The sequence below is a fragment of the Nyctereutes procyonoides genome, unplaced genomic scaffold (assembly GCF_905146905.1).
Source record: "Nyctereutes procyonoides isolate TBG_1078 unplaced genomic scaffold, NYPRO_anot_genome, whole genome shotgun sequence".
Classification (NCBI taxonomy): Eukaryota; Metazoa; Chordata; class Mammalia; order Carnivora; family Canidae; genus Nyctereutes; species Nyctereutes procyonoides.
In genome coordinates this window covers 24,628,782-24,649,931 of record NW_026575139.1, presented here as the reverse complement: position 1 = coordinate 24,649,931, position 21,150 = coordinate 24,628,782, and the positions used below count along the sequence as shown (strand labels likewise).

At 37.7% G+C, this 21,150-nt stretch overlaps 1 protein-coding gene across 4 annotated transcripts in view; it reads left to right on the top strand.

Annotated features, from left to right (window-relative positions):
* The window catches only part of YLPM1 (YLP motif containing 1), a 76,921-nt gene extending 62,622 nt beyond the window's left edge, over positions 1-14,299 (top strand). For 3 of the 4 annotated variants that reach the window (XM_055304078.1, XM_055304077.1, XM_055304079.1), the window contains 3 exons: positions 916-1,046; positions 13,376-13,559; positions 13,884-14,299. In XM_055304078.1, coding sequence (XP_055160053.1) covers positions 916-1,046; positions 13,376-13,522 — 278 coding nt within the window. In that variant the 3' untranslated portion in view covers positions 13,523-13,559; positions 13,884-14,299. Of the gene's footprint in view, positions 1-915; positions 1,047-13,375; positions 13,560-13,883 lie in introns of those variants that run through there. The other variant, XR_008661658.1, reaches the window with a different exon arrangement.
* The last annotated feature ends 6,851 nt before the right edge of the window (positions 14,300-21,150 follow it).

The following is a 21,150-nucleotide window of genomic DNA, read 5'->3' as shown; positions in this document are numbered from 1 at the left end:
TATATAATCACAGATGATTCAATAATTTAATGCTTCAGTGTAACTCATATTTCACATGAGAATAAAAATAGAGAATTAAAAATCAGTATTAACGACCAATAAAAATGACTGCACATTTTCATCATGTGTTCTTGAAGACACCTAAACTCATGTCTTATAATTTCTGAATCTGCAATCTCTGTTCATTTAATTGGTTATGATTTGGGGCCCTTGGAAAGCCTAGCCCTCTCAGATTGAGGATTCAGAAAGAAAATTTAGGTCTGGTCACTTTTGCTGGCTAGCTTTTAGCCTCAGAATGGTCAGTAGCACTTCGTAGTGTAACCAAAGAATGTGGTGATTTGTACGGTTTACTCAGAAACCTTAACTTATGGCGAATCCTCACACAGTGGTCAAAATCCCAAGGAACTGTTAATGTAAAACCGTTTTAAATATTAGCTTGGTTCATTAAGTTGTTGGTACTGCCTACCTTTCATATGACACAGTATCACACATGATTGCAAATCAAATGGGTGATGTTAATATTGTGTTAAAGAAAAAGAGTGGAAGAAGTAGTTTTTAGAAAAACCCGTCTTCGCATTTTCCTTCAGAACATGAGAGCTGAAGTGTGATTTGGGGGTGGGAGGGTGGGGGCGGGAGGCCAGGAGACAAGTGACTTTTCTTGCTCTGCCTGTATTTGTTCCTTAAACCAACATCGTAATGTAATGCCTGCCAGTATGAACACCAAATAAATAATGGAAATTGCACAGAACTTGATACTATCTCAACCAAGAAGATAGTTTCGATCTGCAAGTGATGCTGCTCTCAAAAATGTGGATGTGCCCTCTGACAGTGTTCCAGACTTCTTTTCCTTTGTTTGTGTGTTGTGTGCAAACTCACACTCTTCCTTAATGCTGCGGCTCTGTGTTTGTCCCTCAGACAAGTTGGATGGCTTGAGAACTGGTACTAAAAGGAAACGTGACTGGGAGGCAATTGCCAGCAGAATGGAAGATTACCTACAGCTCCCTGATGATTATGACACTCGTGCCTCTGAACCTGGGAAGAAGAGGGTAAGAGACTTTGTCAGTAATTGCCAGTAGATAAAGGGCTTCTTTAGCCATCTGGTTTTAGAAAGTTATAGGCAGATAAGAACATGAATGGTATTTTTAGAGTGATTTAGTTTATACTGTATCATATTACAAATCAAAAAAGGAGTCAGACCATATAAATTATCAGATTAAAATGTATAGATAGGGATCCCTGGGTGGCACAGTGGTTTGGCGCCTGCCTTTGGCCCAGGGCGCGATCCTGGAGACCCGGGATTGAATCCCACGTCGGGCTCCTGGTGCATGGAGCCTCCTTCTCCCTCTGCCTGTGTCTCTGCCTCTCTCTCTCTGTGTGTGACTATCATAAATAAATAAAATTTAAAAATAAAATAAAATAAAATAAAATGTATAGATAATTTAAAAAATGGAGAACAGAATCTCATGGCTAGGGAATCCCTGGGTGGCTCAGTGGTTTAGCGCCTGCCTTCTGCGCAGGGCATGATCCTGGAGACCCAGGATCAAGTCCCACATCAGGCTCCCTGCATGGAGCCTGCTTCTCCCTCTGCCTGTGTCTCTGCCTCTCTCTCTCTCTGTCTCTCATGAATAAATAAATAAAATCTTAAAAAAAAAAAAAAAGAATATCATGGCTAGCATGCTGTCAACCTTAACGGAGTTTTAAGTTGCCACTTGTACTGTTTCGTCATGGGGCAGAATAGCCAGGTGCAAAGTAGAGTATTGAAGAGAATCTATGGAATGCCTTTTTTTTTTTTTAAGATGTATTTTTTTATGTGAGAGAGTAAGCACAGGGCAGGAGGAGGGGCAAAGAGAGATCTCAAGCAGACTCCCTGCTGAGCACAGAGCCCGACTCAGGGCTCAATCTCACTACCCTGAGATCATAACATGAGCCGAAAACACTTAACTGACTGAGCCACCCAGATGCCCCAGGAATCTGTGGGACTTTTTAGTGGATTAGATTTAGAGGGTCCAGGAGTGGATGGAATGAATCAAAAGTGAATCTTCAGGGTTTTGGCCATAAGCACTCCACATGTATGGTGCCATTTACTGACTCAGAAAAAATTGGAGGAGTCTAGTTTGAGACTAAACAATGAGAAAGTCAGTGAGGGACCATTTACATTAGAAATGATACTAAGACGCAAGACTCCAAAATTTAGAAATTCAGGTAGAGGTAAATGTTTCAAGAAGTAAAGAGTAGTCAATTGTTAAATGATATAGAGAATGCAAGTAAATTGGGAGCAGAGAAATGGCTATTAGATTAGATTTGGCAACTTGGAGATCATTGGTGATTGATCAATAATCAGTTGAGTTTTAGAGCTGAAGGGCACAAGCCAGTTTGGAGCAAAGTAATAAGAAATGAAATATAGAACAGCAGATGGAGACAACTTTTTGATGAAGTTTTGCTGTGAAAAGGAACAGAGAAATGTAACCAGCACGTTGTATAGCCCTTCCACATAGACATCAAAATCAGGAAAAGTGATCTTTGTGTATCCTTTAAAACAAGATAATGAAGCAAAAAAAAAAAAAAAAAAGGGTCATATTATTATCTGGATAAGCCTTTTCTAGCTAATTTGTCTTGGTCTTTCTATATAAGTATATACAGACGTACCATTCTTTTTAAATAGCTGCCTAATATGCCATTGGTTGTACAGTTATTTATCCAGTCCCTTACTGGTGAATACTTAGGCTGTCTTCACTGCGTTATTAATATAAATACTAGGGCAAAAGTCATGGTGCATATGTTCTTGGCATCATTTTGAAAGCATATCCCTAGGTTAAATAGTTAACATAAAAGCTGCAATCTTATAGAATATGATTTATCATTTTGACAAATACTGTGAGCTTTTTACCCAAAAAGGTTACAGCTGTTTATACACCCACATGTAACTAAATGCCTGTTTTTCCACACTTGCACTAAAGGTGCTATTACCAAACTTTTAACCTTTTGACAATCTGGTAAAACAAAAATGGTATCTCAGTTTGCATTTCCTTAATTAAGATGAGGCTCTGTATCATTTATCTTTACATATCATTTCCTTCTTATGAGTTTCTTCAGTACTTTTAATATTAAGAGTATTTATTGTAAGAGGGTAAAATTGCCAGTAACACTTCATTACACTGGATAACATTACGAAGAATCCCAGTTTTCAAAGCTCTTTTAAATACTTCACATAGTCTCTAGACCCACCCTTGTCCACGTAGCTTGAGAGGAAGGCAAAGGGAGATTAGGGGCCTTCTAGATTAGTGCCTAGCTCCACTCAGATACTACTTGTGTCGATTCTTCCTATTCCAGTTTTAAGGTTGGGGCAATGAAAAATAGAAATAGCTCTTCCTAGGGAATAATAATTTGGTGTAGTTCAGTAACAACAAATAATCTGAAATGAAAAACATTTTCTCTGGTTTATTTTTAGTTGAATACCTATTAATCTACAGAGTATGTGATCCCTTGAATTTACTTTGTAAGCTGAGTAGACAAAAATTAAGCTGTGCACATCCTAGTTCTTTTTTAAGTTTTTATTTTAATTACAGTTAGTTAACATACAGTGTTATATTAGTTTTAGGTGTCCAGTATAGTGATTCAGTACTTCCATACACCAGGTGCTCATCATGAGAAGTGCACTCCTTAATCCCTGTTGCCTATTTCTCCCATCCTGTTCCCCCACCTCCCCTCTGGTGACCATCACTTTGTCCTTAATACTTAAGAATCTGTTTCTTGGCAGCCTGGGTGGCTCAGCGGTTTAGCACTGCCTTCAGCCCAGGGCATGATCCTGGAGACCCGGGATCAAGTCACTGCATGGAGCCTGCTTCTCCCTCTGCCTGTGTCTCTGCCTCTCTCTCTCTCTCTCTCTCTCTCTCTCTCTCTCATGAATAAATAAATAAAATCTTTTTTTAAAAAATCTGGTTTTTTTTAAGATTTTATTTATTTATTTATTTGAGAAAGAGAGAGCATGAGCAGGGGGAGGGGCAGAAGAGGAGGGAGAAAATCTCAAGCAGACTCTGCTAAGTGCAGAGCCCGACACAGAGCTCGATCTTAAGACCCATGAGATCATGATCTGAGCCAAAACCAAGAGTCATGTATCCAACTGACTGAGCCACCCAGGCACTCTAAGAGTCTATTTCTTGATTTGTCTCTTTTTTTCCCCTTTGATCATTTGTTTCTTCAATTCCACATATGTATAAAAGTATATGATATTTGTTTTTCTCCAATTGACTTCATATTTTATAGAATACACACATATACACATATATGTACATACATGTACATACACCCCCACATCTTTATCCACTCATTAATCGTTGGACACTTAGGCTGCTTCCATAATCTGATTACTATAAATAATGCTGTTATAAACATAGGAGTGCTTATATCCCTTTGAATTAGTATTTTTGTGTTCTCTGGGTAATTACCCAGTAGTGTGACTGCTGGATTATAGGGTAGTTCTATTTTTAATTTTTTTGAGGAACCACCATACTGTTTTTCACAGTGGTTGCACCAGTTTGCATTCCCACCAACACTGTACGAGTGTTTCTTTTTCTCCAGCTCCTTGCCAACACCTGCTATTTCTTGTGCTGTTGATTTTAGCCATTCTGACAGGTATGAGGTGATATCTAATTATAGTTTTGATTTGTATTTCCCTGATGATAAGTGATGATGAGCATCTTTTCATGTGTCTTTTAGCCATCTCTACATCTTTGGAGAAATGTCTGTTCATAAGTTCTGCCCATGTTTTAATTGGATTATTTGTTTTTTGGGCGTTGAGTTTTATAAGTTCTTTATATATTTTGGATATTAACCCTTTACTGGATATGTCACTTGCAAATATCTTCTCCCATTTCATAGGTTGTCTTTTAGTTTTGTTGATTGTTTCCTTTGCTGTGCAGAAACTTTTTATTTTACTGTAATTCCAATAGTTTATTTTTGCTTCTGTTTCCCTTGCCTCAGTAAACATAGCAAGAGGTTGCTACAGCCTATGTCATAGAAGTTAGTACCTGTGGGATCCCTGGGTGGCACAGTGGTTTAGCGCCTGCCTTTGGCCCAGGGCGCGATCCTGGAGACCCGGGATCGAATCCCACGTCGGGCTCCCAGTGCATGGAGCCTGCTTCTCCCTCTGCCTGTGTCTCTGCCTCTCTCTCTCTCTCTCTCTGTGTGACTATCATAAATAAATAAAAATTAAAAAAAAAAAAAAAGAAGTTAGTACCTGTGTTCTCCTCTAGGATTTTATGGTTTCAGGTCTCACATTTAGATCTTTTTTTTTTTTTTAGATTTTATTTATTTATTTATCCATGAGAGACACAAGGAGAGGTGGAGACATAGGGAGAGGGAGAAGCAGGCTCCCTGCAGGGAGCCTGATGTATGGGACTCTATCCCAGGACCCTGGGATCTTGCCCTGAGATGAAGGCAGATACTCAACCACTGAGCCACCCAAGTGTCCCTCACATTTAGATCTTTAACCCATTTTGAATTTATTTTTGTTTATGAAACATGATTTAGTTTCTTTTACTGCTGTCCATTTTTCCCAACACCATTTGTTGAAGAGACTGTCTTTTTCCCCTTAGATATTCTTTCCTACTTTGTCGAAGATTAATTGACCATATAATTGTGGGTTCATTTCTGGGTTTTCTATTCTGTCCCATTGATCTGTGTGTTTATTTTTTTGTTAGTACTGTAGTGTTTTGATTACTGCAGCTTTAATGTAACTTGAAGTCTGGAATTATGATGCCTCCAGCTTTGCTTGGCTTTTCAGGATTGCTTTGGCTATTTGGGATCTTTTGTGGTTCCATACAAATTTTAGAATGTTGTTCTAATTCTGTGAAAAATTCTGTTGACATTTTGATAGAGATTGCATTAAATGTATAGATTGCTCTGGGTAGTATAGACATTTTAACAAGATCTATTCTTTCAACCCATGAGAATGGAATGTTTTTCCATTTCTTTTTGTCATCTTCAGTTTCTTTTACCAGTTATAGTTTTCAGAGTACAAGTCTTTTACTTCTTTGGTTAGGTTTATTCCTAGGTATCATCATTTTTGGTGCAGTTGTAAATGGAATTATTTTCTTAATTTCTTTTTCCGCAGCTTCATTTTTGGTGTATAGAAATGTAGCAGATTTCTGCACATTGATTTTGTATCCTGTGACTTTACTAAAATCGTTTAGCAAGTTTTTTTGGTGGAGTCTTTCAGGTTTTCTTTATGTAGTATCATGTTGTCTGCAAAAAGGGAAAGTTTTACTGCTTGCTTACTGATTTAGATGCTCTTTATTTCTTTTTGTTGTCTGATTGCTGTGGCTAGGACTTCAATATTATGTTGAATAAAAGTGGTGAGAGTGAATACCCTTGTCTTGTTTCTGACCTTAGGAAAAAAAAGCTCTCCATTTTTTCCCATTAAGGATGATACTGGCTGTGGGTTTTTCATATATAGCCTTTATTATGTTGAGGTATGTTACCTCTAAAGCTACTTTGTTGAAGGTTGTTTTCATAAATGGGTGTTGTACTTTGTCAAATGCTTTTTCAGCACCTATTGAAATGATCATATGTATCTTATCCTTTCTCTTATTGATGTGACATTGATTGATTTTCAAATACTGAACCAACCCTGGCAAACCAGGGATAAATCCCACTTGATCATGGTGAATGATTTTTTTAATGTGTTGTTAGATTCAGTTTGCAAGTATTTTATTGAGAATTTTTGCATCTGTGTTCATCAGGAATCTTGGCCTGCAGTTCTCTTTTTTATTTATTTATTTTTTTAGTTCTCCTTTTTAGTGGTGTCTTTCTCTAGTTTTGTTATCAGGATAATGCTGCCTCATAGAATGAATTTGGAAGTTTTCTTTTTCTATAGTTTAGAAATTAGCTACTAACTATTGTTTAAATAGTTTGGTGGAATTCATCTGTTAAGCTATCTGGTCATGGACTTTTGTTCATTGGAAGCTTTTTGATTACTGATTCCATTTCTTTGGAATTATCCGTCTGTTCAAATTTTCTATTTCTTCCTGTTTCAGTTTTGGTAGTTTATATTATCTAGGAATTTATCCACTTCTTCTAGGTTGTCTAATTTGTTGGCATAAAGTTTTTCATAATATTCACTTGAAATTGTATTTCTGTGGTGTTGGTTGTTATTTCTCCTCTCTCGTTTGTGATTTTATTTATTTGAATCCATTCTTGTTTTTTCTTGGTAAGTCTGGTTAGAGTTTTATCAATTTTATTGATACTGATATTGAACCAGCTCCTGGTTTCATTGGTCTTGTTCTATTGTTTTTTTAGTTTCTATATCATTTATTTCTACTCTAATCTTTATTATTTCCTTTCTTCTTCTAGCTTTAGATTTTTGTTGTTGTTGTTTTCGTTTTTTTCCTAGCTCCTTTAGGTGTCAGGTTAGGTTGTTTTTTTTTTTTTTTTTTTTTTTTTTTGAGATTTTTCTTGTTTCTTCAAGTAGGCCTGTATTGCTATATACTTCCTTCTTAGAACCATTTTTTGCTGTATCCCAGAGGTTTTGGACTGTTATATTTTCATTTTCATTTGTTTCCCTGTACATTTTAATTTTTTTCTTTTATTTTCTGGTTGACCCATTCATTGTTTAGTAGCATGTTATTTAACCTCCATATATTTGTGCTCTTTCCAGATTTTTTTCTTGTGGTTGACTTTTAGTTTCATAGCATTGTAGTCAAAAAAGGTGCATGGTAGGGACGCCTGGGTTGTTCAGTGGTTGAGCATCTGCCTCCAGCTCAGGACATCCCAGGAGTTTGTTTTTGTTTTTTTTTTTCATCCCAGGAGTTCTGAGATCGAGTCCCACATTGGGCTCCTGCATGGAGCCTGCTTCTCCTCCCTCTGCCTTTGTCTCTGCCTCTCTCTGTGTCTCTCATGAATAAATAAATAAAAATCTTTTTTAAAAAATGCATGGTATAACTTTGATCTTGAATTTGTTGAGGCTTGTTTTGTGGACTAAATATGTGATCTCTTCTGATCTTTAGGTTTGTTTTTAACTGTTTTTTTGTATTTAGATGCTCCCCTTTTGGGTGCATAAATATTTACAGTTGTTACATCTTCTTGTTGGATTGTCCCCTTATTATTATATTATGTCCTTCTTTGTCTCTTGTTACTGTCTTTGTTTCAAAGTCTGTTTTGTCCATTTTAAGTCTTGCTACTCTGGCTTTCTTTTGACATCCATTTGTGTGATAGATATTTCTCCATCCCCCACTTTCAATCTGCAGGTGTCTTTAGGTCTAAATTGAGTGTCTTGTAGGCAGCATATAGATGGGTCTCATTTTTTCTTTTCTTTTTTAAAATATTTTATATATTTATTCATGAGAGACACACACACAGAGAGAGAGAGAGAGAGGCAAAGACACAGGCAGAGGGAGAAGCAGGCTCCATTCAGGAAGCCCAACGTGGGATTTGATCCCAGGTCTCCAGGACCACAGCCTGGGCCAAAGGCAGCACTAAACCGCTGAGCTACCTGGGCTGCCCCATCATTTTTTCTATCCATTCCATCACCATATGTCTTTTGATTGGAGCATTGAGTACATTTACATTCAGAGTAATTATTGATAAATATTTATTTATTGTTATTTTACTCTTTGTTTTGTGGTTGTTTCTGGAGATTTTTTCTCTGATCCTTTCTTGTCTTTCTCTCTTCCATGGTCTGCTAAAATTCTTTAGTGATACAGTTGACTTCTTTCTCTTCATTCTTTGCATATTTATTGATAGTTTTGATATGTAGTTACCATTAGGTTTATTTATAACCTCTTCTGCATGTATTTTATATTAAATTGATGGTCATTTAAGTTTGAACCCATTTTTTTCCTCTTCTCCCCACATTTTAAATATATGTTGTCTTATTTTACATCCTTTTGTGAGTTCCTTGACTGATTTTTTTTTTTTTTTATAGAAGTACTCATTTTTACTGCTTTCATGCTTCCACCTTTATACTGTCACTTTTGGTCTCTCCTTTACACTCAGAATCCCCTTTAATATTTCTTGCAGGGCTAGTATAATGATAATGAATTCCCTTGTTTTTGTTTGTTTGGAAAACTCTTTGTCCTTTTTTTCCCTGAATGATAGCCTTGCTGGATAATGTATTCTTGACTGCAGAGTTTTCCCATGTAGTGCTGCCTTCAGGCTTGGAAAGTTTCTGCTGAAAAATCTTCTGCTGGCCTTCTGAGTTTTCCCTTATAAGTTACTGCCTTCTTTTGTCTTGCTCCTTTTAAGACTTTTTCTTTATTACTATATTTTGCCAATTTAATTACAACATGTCTTGGTGTGGATCTGCTTTTGTTGATTTTGATGGGAGTTCTTTGTGCTTCCTGGATCTGGATATCTGTTTCCTTCCCTAGGTTAGGGAAGTTTTCAGCTATTACTCTTCAAATAAACTCTCTCTTCTTCTGGGACTCCTATAATAAGAATGTCATTATATTAGATAGAGTCACTGAGTTCCCTAGGGCTATGCTTATTTTGCTTAATTCTTTTTTCTCTTTTGTTCAGCCTGATTACTTTCCATTACTCTGTCTCCTTAGGTCACTAATTTATTCTGCTTCTTCCATCCTGCTGTTCATTCCCTCAAGCATATTTCTCATTTCATTTATTGTACCCTTTCTCTCTGCTATTTTATTCCTTCTCTCTGTTAACGTCTCACTGATATCCTCTATTCTTTTCTCAAGTCCAGTTAGTATCCTTATGATCATTGCTTTAAATTCTTTATCAGGCATGTTACTTATATCTGTTTTGCTTAGATCTCTTCTGGCCATGTTCTTGTTCTTTCATTTGGAATAAATTTCTCTGACTTCTCATTTTGTCTGAGTCTCTGCCTCTTTCTCTGTGTTAGGAAAGTCAGCTACATCTCTCATTCTTGAGGGTAATGACTTTATGAAGAAAAGGTCCTGTAGTGCCCTGCCATATGGTATCCCCTGTTCCCCAGGGCCTCATGCTTCTGAAAGTGTGACCAGTGAATGCTCTGTAGGCTTTGCTCTTTTGTTCTGGCCATTTTATCCTTCAGGCCAGCTATCTGCAGAGGCTCTTTGCCAGTTGTGGGCAGTGTTTGGTCCCTGGCCTGAATGTGGTGCGTTTTAAATAGATGTGCTCTGGTCTGATTGTGAAATGAGACCTCTTGCCACCACTGCCAGAACTGAGGCTCCACAAAACTCCCACATCGGGAGATGCAGTGTGAGCAAGTGTTTGCTTCAGTCTTCTGAGAGAGGAGTCCTGCCTCACTGAGGCTAAGGCAAGTATGAGTGGGAGACGCAGTTCCGCAAGAGCACAGGGGGCAGGTCTTGGTTTAGGCAAGTTAGGTCATTAGTGTTGGTGCTGCACTGGTTCCCACAGGTAGTCCTGTGGTTATGCTGAGGGGTAGGTGAGGGAAGTGGCATTGGCCAGGTCCTTTGTTCCTAGAGGGGTCTCTTTCTGTGAATGCTGTCCCTCTGGGATGTGCTCCAAGATGAGCAAATAACTTCCCTACTGTATGCCACAGGCATTCTTCAGATTGCTGTTTCCATGCTCTCTATTTGCCTGTCTTCTCTCCAAGAGCAGGGCAATTCTCTTACGTCTCTCCCAGCCAACCTGCTGACCTTTAAAACTCCATGCTGAAGGGACAATAAGGGAAAGGAGGGAAACTGAATGGGGAAAAATTAGAGAGGAAGACCAACCATAAGAGACCCCTAACTCTGGGAAACAAAGAGCAGAAGGGGAGGAAAGTGGGGGGATGGGGTAACTGGGTGGCAGGCACTTGATGGGATGAGAACTATATGTTGGCAAATTGAATTTAAATTTTAAAAAAAAGACAGATGGCCTTTTCTAATGCTCCTGGGTGGGCTCAGTGGCTGAGCTGGCCTTCAGCCCAGGGTGTAATCCCGGAGTCCTGAGATCAAGTCATGCATCGGGCTCCCCTCAGGGAGTCTGCTTCTCCCTCTGCCTATGTCTTTGCCTCTCTCTCTCTGTCTCTCATGAATAAATAAATAAAATCTTTTAAAAATAAATAAATAAAATAATTTCAACATAAAACTGTATTCATGCTGAAACATATTGCTTATTTAAAACATAATTACAGGGATCCCTGGGTGGCGCAGCGGTTTGGCGCCTGCCTTTGGCCCAGGGCGCAATCCTGGAGACCCAGGATCAAATCCCACATCGGGCTCCCGGTGCATGGAGCCTGCTTCTCCCTCTGCCTGTGTCTTTGCCTCTCTCTCTCTCTCTCTCTATCATAAAAAAAAATAATAAAACATAATTACATATTTTTTCTTCTAATCCTATGTTCTTTATTTTATCTGAGTTTAAAGACTTAATTTAAGCTGCAGACTTAAAAGTTAGCTCTTAGTTTATTCAAAGTGAAATTGACCGGTGTGTTTAACTCTGTGCCAAGGACGTACTGTTTTTTTCTTCAGTGGCCACAGTCTGTCCATTTCTCTATCCTTCATCCTCCTTAACCATAATCATCTTTTGCTAAAGTGTGTCCCCTTGATCCCAAGGGAAATTGAGAAAGTAGATGAATCTATCAAAATAAATACAATCAACATAAATACATAGCAGAAAGACCAGAGATCTCTGTATACAAAAGCCCACATTATTTAGGCTTTTTTTTTTTTTCTAAAGTCCATGAAGGAAATTTAGGTTTTCTACACACTAAAAATCTACTTTAAAAAGAGTTGGGTATGGGATACCTAGGTGGCTCAGTGGTTGAGCATCCACCTTTAACTCAGGTCATGATTCTGAGGTTCCCACAAGGAGCCTGCTTCTTCCTCTGCCTATGTCTTTGCCTTTCTTTCTGTATCATGAATAAATAAATAATATCTTAAAAAAAAAAAAGAATTGGGTGTTATCAATTTTTCCCCACTACCATTACTATGTATCTTCTCTTTGGCCAAGTGGTTGCTATTTAGAGAAGCCTAGTCATTTCATTACCAGTCCTGTAAATGGTAATAGGAAAGGTCAGTGTACCTCTAAGAGCAGTCATGCATTTCTATGTCCGGTGTGAACAGCATGGAGTATGCATGCTCTCGTTTTCTTTCCTTGCAACAGATAATAAATCACAAGCTAAATTTATATACAGTCTTGGGGGCTTCTGGGTGACACAGTCAGTTAAGCGTCCAACTCTTGGTTTCAGCTCAGGTTGTGATGTCAGGGTCGTGAGATCAAGCCCCCCATGTCAGGCTCCATGCTCAGTGTGGAGTCAGCTTGAAATTCTCTCTCCCTTTCCTGCCCCTCCCACTTGTACACTCTCACTCTCTTTGTCTCTCTCAACTAAACAGTCTTATTAAAAAATACAGTTTCTACAGACTTTGGTGCTGTGTCCCCAGTTTCATAGTTTCTCCTTAAGTATTTCAGCTTTTGCAGAATTTGATATATCTGCTTGTTTTTTAATTGTTAATGTAAGAATCTATACTTGATATATTATTAAAATTCAAAATGTATCTGCTTACATTTTTAAACTATCAGAATACCTGCCAATGGGAAATATCCAGTTTATGTATTTGTAGTTAAAATCTTTCTGTAAATGATAGCAGTTGAGTCCATCTCTCTATCTTATGAATGAAAATAGTAATACCTGCTTCCTATTTTCTAAGAAAGTCTGTTAATCTAGGGTATTTATAGTCCGTTAGGAAAGATAAGTCTGTAATAGATCATAGCAATATAGTGTAAAAGTTCAAAAGTAAACCTCAAGATCTAGAAGTAGCTCTAAAGAAGCAATGATTAATTATTTGGCAAAGACAAGAAAGATAAAGCAAGGGTTGATGACTAGACTCATGGCAGGTGGACAGGGTTAGGGCAAAGACATTTCAGGAAGGAGACTAGTATATGCCAGGTTACAGAGATGGGAAATGGTCCAATGTGCTCTGAGAGCTAGAAATAATTTTGTACTGCTTATATAAAAGGCTGTAGTCACTGCCCAGAAATGCCACTGGAGAGCAGACAGGCCAGATCCAAAGGGAGCTGTGTGCTTGGATTTTATTCTTTAGGCGAGGGAAGGATTTAAAGCAGGTGATAGTCACAACTGTCTGTATTTGGAGATCACTGGCAGAATGGATCGGAGGAAGTGAGCATGTAAAAGGTAGGAAGACTAGGCAAAAGGAAAAATAAGATCAGTAAACCAGAAAGGAGGGACAGAAGAGATGGAGGACTGAGCCGAGAGATGAGAGCTGAACTGTTCAGGAGTTGGAAGGGTTTAGGACTTGGTGACTGGCTAGAGAATTTTCTTTCTGGAACTTAAGATACATGGCTTTCTCCACTTCTCTGCAGTTAGTTCCTAATGTTTTTATCTCTTTGTTTTAAATATCCCTTAGACTACCAAGAGAATGAAGAGCTCTTTATGTATTTATTTTTCCTAAAGCCCAGCCTAATGCTGTGTTCTTTTTAGGTGAGATGGGCAGACCTGGAAGAAAAGAAGGATGCAGATAGGAAAAGGGCCATAGGTTTTGTGGTCGGACAGACTGATTGGGAGAAGATCACAGATGAAAGTGGTCACCTGGCTGAAAAAGCCCTCAATCGAACCAAATATATATGAGACTTAGTTTTTGAGCGGAGTCATTAATTCCTCTAAGGTAAGTTTGCACAGTCACGTAAATATACTACTGTGTGGTTGTTTTGAAGGGTTTGAGATAAAGGAGACAGCATGCTTTACTAAAAAGGCTTCTCTTCTTGTATTTTCTGGTTCTTAGAAGAGTAAGTATGTGCTAGTTGCCAGTATATACAATGAGGGTGTTGGAAAAGGGAGCAGTTTTCTGCAACCTGGCTCACTTTATACAAGACTTGAGAAAAGCTTGGATTCTTTCGATTTGAGAAGAAGTAGAATGATGAGATACTAAAGTCTATTGAACTTTCTGCCTGCTGTTTCGTGGCTTGACAGCCTTTTCTTTTCCTTTCAGGTGGTTCGCTTTGAGGTGATTCTGAAGCCACAGCCTCATGGAGCTTCGTTGTGTGTCACCTTGCCTTCCACGTTTCAGTTTTTGTTTTGTTTCTACCACTTTAGTTTTTTAAAGTTCTCCAGTGTCCCCAAGAGGTATTAGAATCTTGCTGTACCCAAGCAAGACATTAATTTTTCTTTTTAACTATTTTGGGGAGGGAGGGAGTGATAGCTTAACTGCTGAAACCATGTGGGGGTCTGCTGGAGGATTCCAACAGAAAATATTTCCTCCACTGTACAATGTCACAGACTATCTCTATCATCATTGCTTTGTGGCTGTTTTTGTTTTTTACTGTATGTAACTGGTAGCTGATTGTACTAGGATTAAAAACAATAAACTTTCACGATAAAGCCGATGAGTATTCATGGGCTATACAGCATGGGCCCCTTTCTCTTGTTTTCTTAATTTTATTTTTTATTGTTTTTAATATGATGTGTTCTAATTACGTGCTAGCCGAACATCCCAAAGCCTTTTTCCCATTGAATATTATGTAGCTCAGTGATTCCATAGCACATATTGTAAACACAAGGAAGGTGCACTGATCTTTGTTTGATAGCTGATTTCATTCTCTGTCTTTGCAGCATGAAGACTAGTATAGACAATTGCAAATATTCATCAGTTCTCTGGAGCACATCAGTTCTGTAGCATGGTGTTTTATTGTCTTATTTTTTTGATCCTCTTGCTGTTCCTCCCTCTTTTCACTTTCTCCTTTCATGCTAGGTTATAATTTGATTTTTCCCTCATCTGGCTTTGATTCCTGGTAGGCAGAACTGATGTACTCCATAGAACTCAGGAGCTTGTTGCCTTATTGCTAAACTTGAATCATTGATGTTTTCATCAAGATGACAGGGAAGGATGAGTACGGAGATGTGCAGCTTTCTGGCAGGCACCCTCTAAGCCTGTCAAGTTTTCAGGTTCTTGCCAGATTGCTCGTTATTGGAAAGCATGGCCTTCTGCACAGATTTTCTTCTCTTGTGGATAGTACCAGGTGGAACCTAGAAATGCACAGAGCTAAAACCCAAATACTCCAATTTAAAAGCAAAAAAAACACTTTTCCCTTTTCCAATCTGCAAAGAAAAAAACATTTTGTAGCATGAGAGAAGACAGAAAGGAGCCTTCTTCCTCAAACACCATTTCCACTTTGTAATCCAACTTAGCAATTTGTAAATATGTTCATAAAAGGCTTAACTATTTTGAAATATACACTTTTGGGCTACAGACAAAAACCTTTTAATTTTATGACCTACATTAAATATTGTGTAACCAGAAATGATATTTATTAGCACTCAAATAGTATTGTTTTGGGTTCAAGAATGTGAAATTATAGTACTGAAGATGAATTTAATGGGAATCCTGACAACTTTCTGTTCTTCTGTCTTCCCTGAAGTTCTGAATGTTTATATGTAAGAGGCTTTAAGATCATTAACAAGCAATACTGAATGTATAATTTGCCACATTGGATGACTTCCACTGTTTGTAGTATTTAACAAGCTACTTTGGTTGCTTCTTGGCCGACAGTACACTTCTATGTACCCATCTTTCTCAGCCACCTTTATGAGTGAAGGTACATCACAGGATAACCAATAGAATTCTTGTTTGTACAGAGACGCACGTGAATCTACCAAATGTCTGTTCTTATCAAAAACAGTATTTCCAGAGTGTGTTCTCTAGTTCAGAAGACAATGGAAGCATATATGCTCTCATAAAGGATGTTTTACTTTAGTTTTCTTAACCTTTTTATGTTCTAACAGTATTCAGAATGCCAGTGAAATAAGAAGTGGTAATCACTTTAAATCCACCATATTTTTGCCTTGCAGCCATGCCTTTGTGTCTCTGATCTTATACCAAAGGGGATAGGGAAGAGAACAGAGTCAGAAATGGCCTCGGCTGGTTTTCAGAATATACAGAATAACATGACCTTAAGAGATGGACATAGAATGTTGGCTACTTTAGGAAGTTGGCCTAACAACCTCAATGAAAGAGAATAATGAAAAAAAAAAAAAAGATTAGGCCCCAAAAATAAAATAATAGAGACTGTCAGTTAATATTCGACTTTACTAATCTAATGAGACTGGTAAAAAATTCTTGAATTTGCATTCTCACTAGATGCAGAATAGAATTAGAAAGCCCAAGAATATCTTGGAGAAATTTGGTGTGAGTAAAAAATGCCTTGATAACATAGATACTTTAAATTTATTGAGATATCCTTGGAATACAGAAAACCAAACTTGGGTTCCATTTATTTGCTAGCATTTTACTGCTGTTTTATTAACATTGTTTTCTTTATCATCTCAAAAAACTGCTTGGTATGTGTTTTACATTTTTTATTATAATCGTATGAAGTTGATTTAAAATCCTGTGTTGTGTCTTGATACAAAAATAATCTGATGTTGGGGAAAGTTCTTGGTATCTTTAATGTTTCAGATCTCTTAAACTAAATGAAAACTCTCACTTTGGTGATTCAGCTCTGCTTGATGAGATGCAGAAATTTTTTCTATTTAGAAATTATTTATTTAGGGTTAAGTTGGCATATTCAGAACACATTGTGATTGATTACAGGGATCAAAAGCCATCAGTTATACACAGTAATCTGTTTGTTGACACGATTCACATAATTTTCAAGAAGTTATACTTGATTTTGATATCAATGATTAATTCAGAAGTTTACTGACAGACAAAAATCTTAAATTTTCTGGTTGGATTTCTTTCCTTTGTGAAAGAATTCTGGTTGTTGTTTGGGCAAACCACGTATAAAATTCTGAATTGGATTGACTAAAATTTCAACCTAGGTTTTCATACTTTGGAGGTGCCTCAGCTTTTATGTTAAGTATTTTATACTGCTGACTGTGCAAGTTGCAGGTATTTTAAAGGTAATGTTGGTATCTAGAGCCTGGCATACTGTTAGGACTGTAAAAGCAACAAGTCGTCGGCTACAAAGAGACTGTATGGCTATTTTAAATACAGTTTAGAGCTACCAAAACAGAGATGAATTTTACTGGTACAAGTTCAAGTTCCTCTCTCAGAAGTTATGTGACCTTAAGCAAATCGTTTAACTTCTCTGGGCTTCCATTTCCTCATCTATAAAGTGAACATAACAAAACTTACCTAGCTAGCACAGGTTGCTGGGAGGAGTGAATTGAGAGGATGCTTATAAGCTGCTTGGCCCAGTACTGAGCACAGAGTAAAAGGTAAAAAACTGGTAGTAGCCGTCATCATTGTCATTATTACTTTTTTATTTGTTCCTCTTTTTGCTTTTGAAATCTGAAATTTTCACTTGGCTTAAAGATAATCATCATCGTTTGTAGTCAGCTACTATAGACTGAGGTATGCCATATGAAACAGTGCAGTTTGTGTGTGTGTGTGTTGGAAGAGTAATCATTGAGAGCATTTTCAGGTAAGTGGTGAAACTAATCTTCAGAACCTGTAAGGAGCCTTAAGAGGCTTAGGTGCAAAGGCTAACTACTAAATACCCAGAGAGGATAAGTATTAACAACAATTGCCAGACCACAGGTGTGTACAAAGGTGAAGGTACTAAATTGTGGATTTGCTTTGACTTGTATATATTCAAAAAGAAAATGGTAATTTTATGCATAAGTAATGCTTGCATGTGGTATAAAATTCAGAAGGTTCAAGGGCATATGTATTAAAGTCTCAACGACCTCAGCCTCTCACATCCCATCTATAGAAGTGACCAGTGTTGCCTGTTAATTTTGTTTCCTTTCAGAAAAATTCTATGGATAAGTATTAAGTATTATCATTTTTGTTTTTGTGTACTCAAATGGTAGAGTGCTACACAAACCACCTTATTTTTGTTTTTTCTTTTTAATGGTCTTGGAAGTCGTTCAGATTGTATACAGAACATTCTCATTCCCCCTCTTTTTCTCTCTTCTCCCCTTTCTAACTCCTTTTCTTCCTCCTCCTCCTCTCTCTCTCTCTCTCTCTTTCCCTCCTTCCCTCTCTTCTTCCTTCCCCCTCCTTAATTTCCCAAAGGTACCTTTGTATTTTAAGGAGCTTTACTGAAAAATTTTAAGCAACCGCTTCATTTATATTTCTGTTCCTTTCATGGCATGGAATATATATTGTATAGGTATATTTCTATACAGTTTTATTACATGTGTAGGTTGGTGTATCCACCCCCATCTTCCTCATACCCCCATGTCTAACCCCTGGCAATCATTAATCTGTTCTCTGTTTCTATAATTATATCATTTAAAGAATGTGATATAAATGAAATCATTTAAGATGTAAACTTTTGGGACTGGATTCTTGGCTTTTTTTTTTTTAACTTGGCATAATTCTCTTGGCATTCATTCAAGTTGTTATGTGTATCAGTGCTTTGTTCCTTTGTATTGCTCAGTGGCATTCCATCCTTTTTTCCTTTTACAGCTGCAGAATATTGTATGTCGTTACTGTGATTTAATGTACCAGGTTTCTGTTGATGGATATCCATGCTGTCTTCTGTTCTTACAAATTTTGAATTTTATATATCATCATCACTCTGCCACTCCCTATGCTTACCTGAGTTTTAACAATGAAGGAACAGTACCAATGGCATCCTTTACATATTCTCAAGGGGATGATAGGCACTTTAGAGCCAGCATATCACAGGGGTGAACTATTAAGAGAGATTCCGTAATGAAATGACAAAGGCAGATCTTGTTTCCTGGTAAATCTTACATAATAGGATTCTGACAAAGCAAAGAATCATGATGCATCTTAGAGGGCCAGAGACTCTGATGAGTCCCTGGTCCACACGTGACTGAATGTTAAATCCTTAGACCACTGTCCTCTGTACCTGGATATTTATGCACAGCGATTGATCTGATTCCATTCTCAGGCTCCATTGCTTTCATGTTAGACCATGGTCAATGAGCATCCTCTTGAGTGAGACGGAGCTTCTGCAGTTAATGCACAGCCGTCTGCCTGCCAGCAGGACCTTGGCATTTGTGATCCTATGAGGAGCTTGTAGACAAATTTAACAATTTATTATAAAGGGAAAGACTTTGAGTCTTCTATTTAAGAAGCTTGCACTTTCTACCAAATATTCACATTCTTGTTTTTGACAATATTGATCTAGATTGCAGATCCTTCTCCTATATTTAAAGAATTAATCTCTTCCACCATAACTTGGAATTTCTCTCATACCTATCATTTCTGATGGTGAGTTCTAATTCTTGGGTATGTCTAATGTTTGTTTCTTTTACAGCATCTAGCTAGCTTGGTGCATGGCTCATGTTATCTCTTGAGTGAATAGAGGGGATGTCTCCCATGAGCGTGGCAGTAAGTCACACACTTATTCAGAGTTGGACAGGTAAAAAAAGGAGTGAGTCAGAGGGTGGAGACTGGCAAACTGGAGAACAAGGTAGGTCCGGTTAAAGGGGAAACAACACCTGCAAAGCCACAGCAGATTGTGGCTATGTGGGGAAGTGGGTTCTTGTTGCCAGATTTTCTGGCTTTTCAAGAAAAGTGAAAAATCTGGGTTTTTATGTGTGAAATGATTGAGCACTAGGAACTTATTTTGGTTTTGATTTGATTGGTTGGGGGGCTTTTTGCAAATGCTTTGGCATGCACAGTTTGCCTGCCATTTCAGACTTGAAGGCTGCCAGTTTGAAACTCTTGATATTTAGAGAAGAAGTTGGAAAGACCTTAGGACTCATTCCTGTCAAATCCCTTCACTTTAGAGATGAAGTTTCTGAGTCTGAAAGAAGACAAATTATTTGCTCAAAATCTCATATAGTTATTTGATGGCAGAACAAGACTAAAACTTGGGTTTCCTGGTCCCCGACTTAGCACTTTTTTCTTTTTCCTTAACTATGATACCTTCTTTCTGAGGGCCTTCATAAGTTCTAGGATGGTAAATGCTTCAGTATTGTGTGTGTTGTGTGCATGTGCACATGGGCGTGTTTTCTAAATTCTGTGGACCTAGAAGTACGTTCTGATGTAAATATATCTATCAGGAACAATATGATTCAGTTGGTTACCTCTGAAACCATCTTCCTTGCATTCCCACAGTAAAACTATATGCTTGGGATCTTATTTATTACTTGTTAGATTGCTTGATACTTCTTTTTAATCACAGAAGCTTAAAAATTTGCTGAGTATTGAATTCTTGTGTAAGAATGGAGGAGAGGAAATCATGTTTTGCAGTTTGGATAGCTCATAGAAATAATTTTGTTTTCTGTAATTTGTCATTTCTTATGTAATATAACCTAGCCTATTTGCTCTAGCTCCAACAACAAGCATCTTAACCTACTTCACTTGGAAGTTCCCTGTTACCCATCTTATGAAGGACAAACTCATCAGCTTGGCAGTGAAATCCGTCAGTAACACGATCCCAACTACTTTTCCAGCTTCCTCTTCCACTCTTCTTACCATGTGTACACATACCACAGGCACACTGTGTGACTTACTGTATCCTCAGCTTTCCCTAAAATTTCCCATTTCCTTTAGAAATTGTATCTTAGGGCCTGGATCACATGCTACATTCTCCCTAAAGCTGTGTTTTCTCTGATCTTCCTGTTTTGCTTCCTCCTTCCAGCACAGGGTTTTGCTTGATTTGTCCTATGATCGGTCTCTTCTCTCTCTCTCTCTCTCTCTCTCTCTCTCTCTCTCTCTCTCTCTGCCTTTGGATGTGGCTTTCATATATTTAATTTTTTTAAGTAGGATTAATATACACAGTTTCAGTTGTAATATAATGATTCAACAGTTCTATACATTACTCAGTGCTCACCACAGTAAGTGTGGTAACCATCTGTCACCAAACACAACATTATTAACATCTTATTGTAAATGAGAGTGTAAATTGGTGCAGCCACTGTGGAAAACAGTATGGAGGTTCCTCAAAAAATTAAAAATATAATTATCAAATGACCTAGTAATTCTACTACTGGTTATTTACCAAAAGAAAATGGAAAGATATATGCACCCCTGTGTTTACTGTAGCATTATTTACAATAGCCAAGATACGGAAGCAACCCATATGTCCTTCCGTAGATCTATGATCTCCTCTTAATTTATCTTTCTAGTAGAATAACACACACACACACCTGTCTTGTCTTTCTGCCCCATCCCTTCCCATTCCCAAATACAGCTCCTAGAGGGTAAAAACTTTATTTTGCTCCTCTTCCATCCTTATAACACCTAATATGCAATACCTGTTATGTATAGTTGATGCTCATTAAGCATATTTAGAATTGATGCAATGAATTTAAATATAAAGTTAACTCAT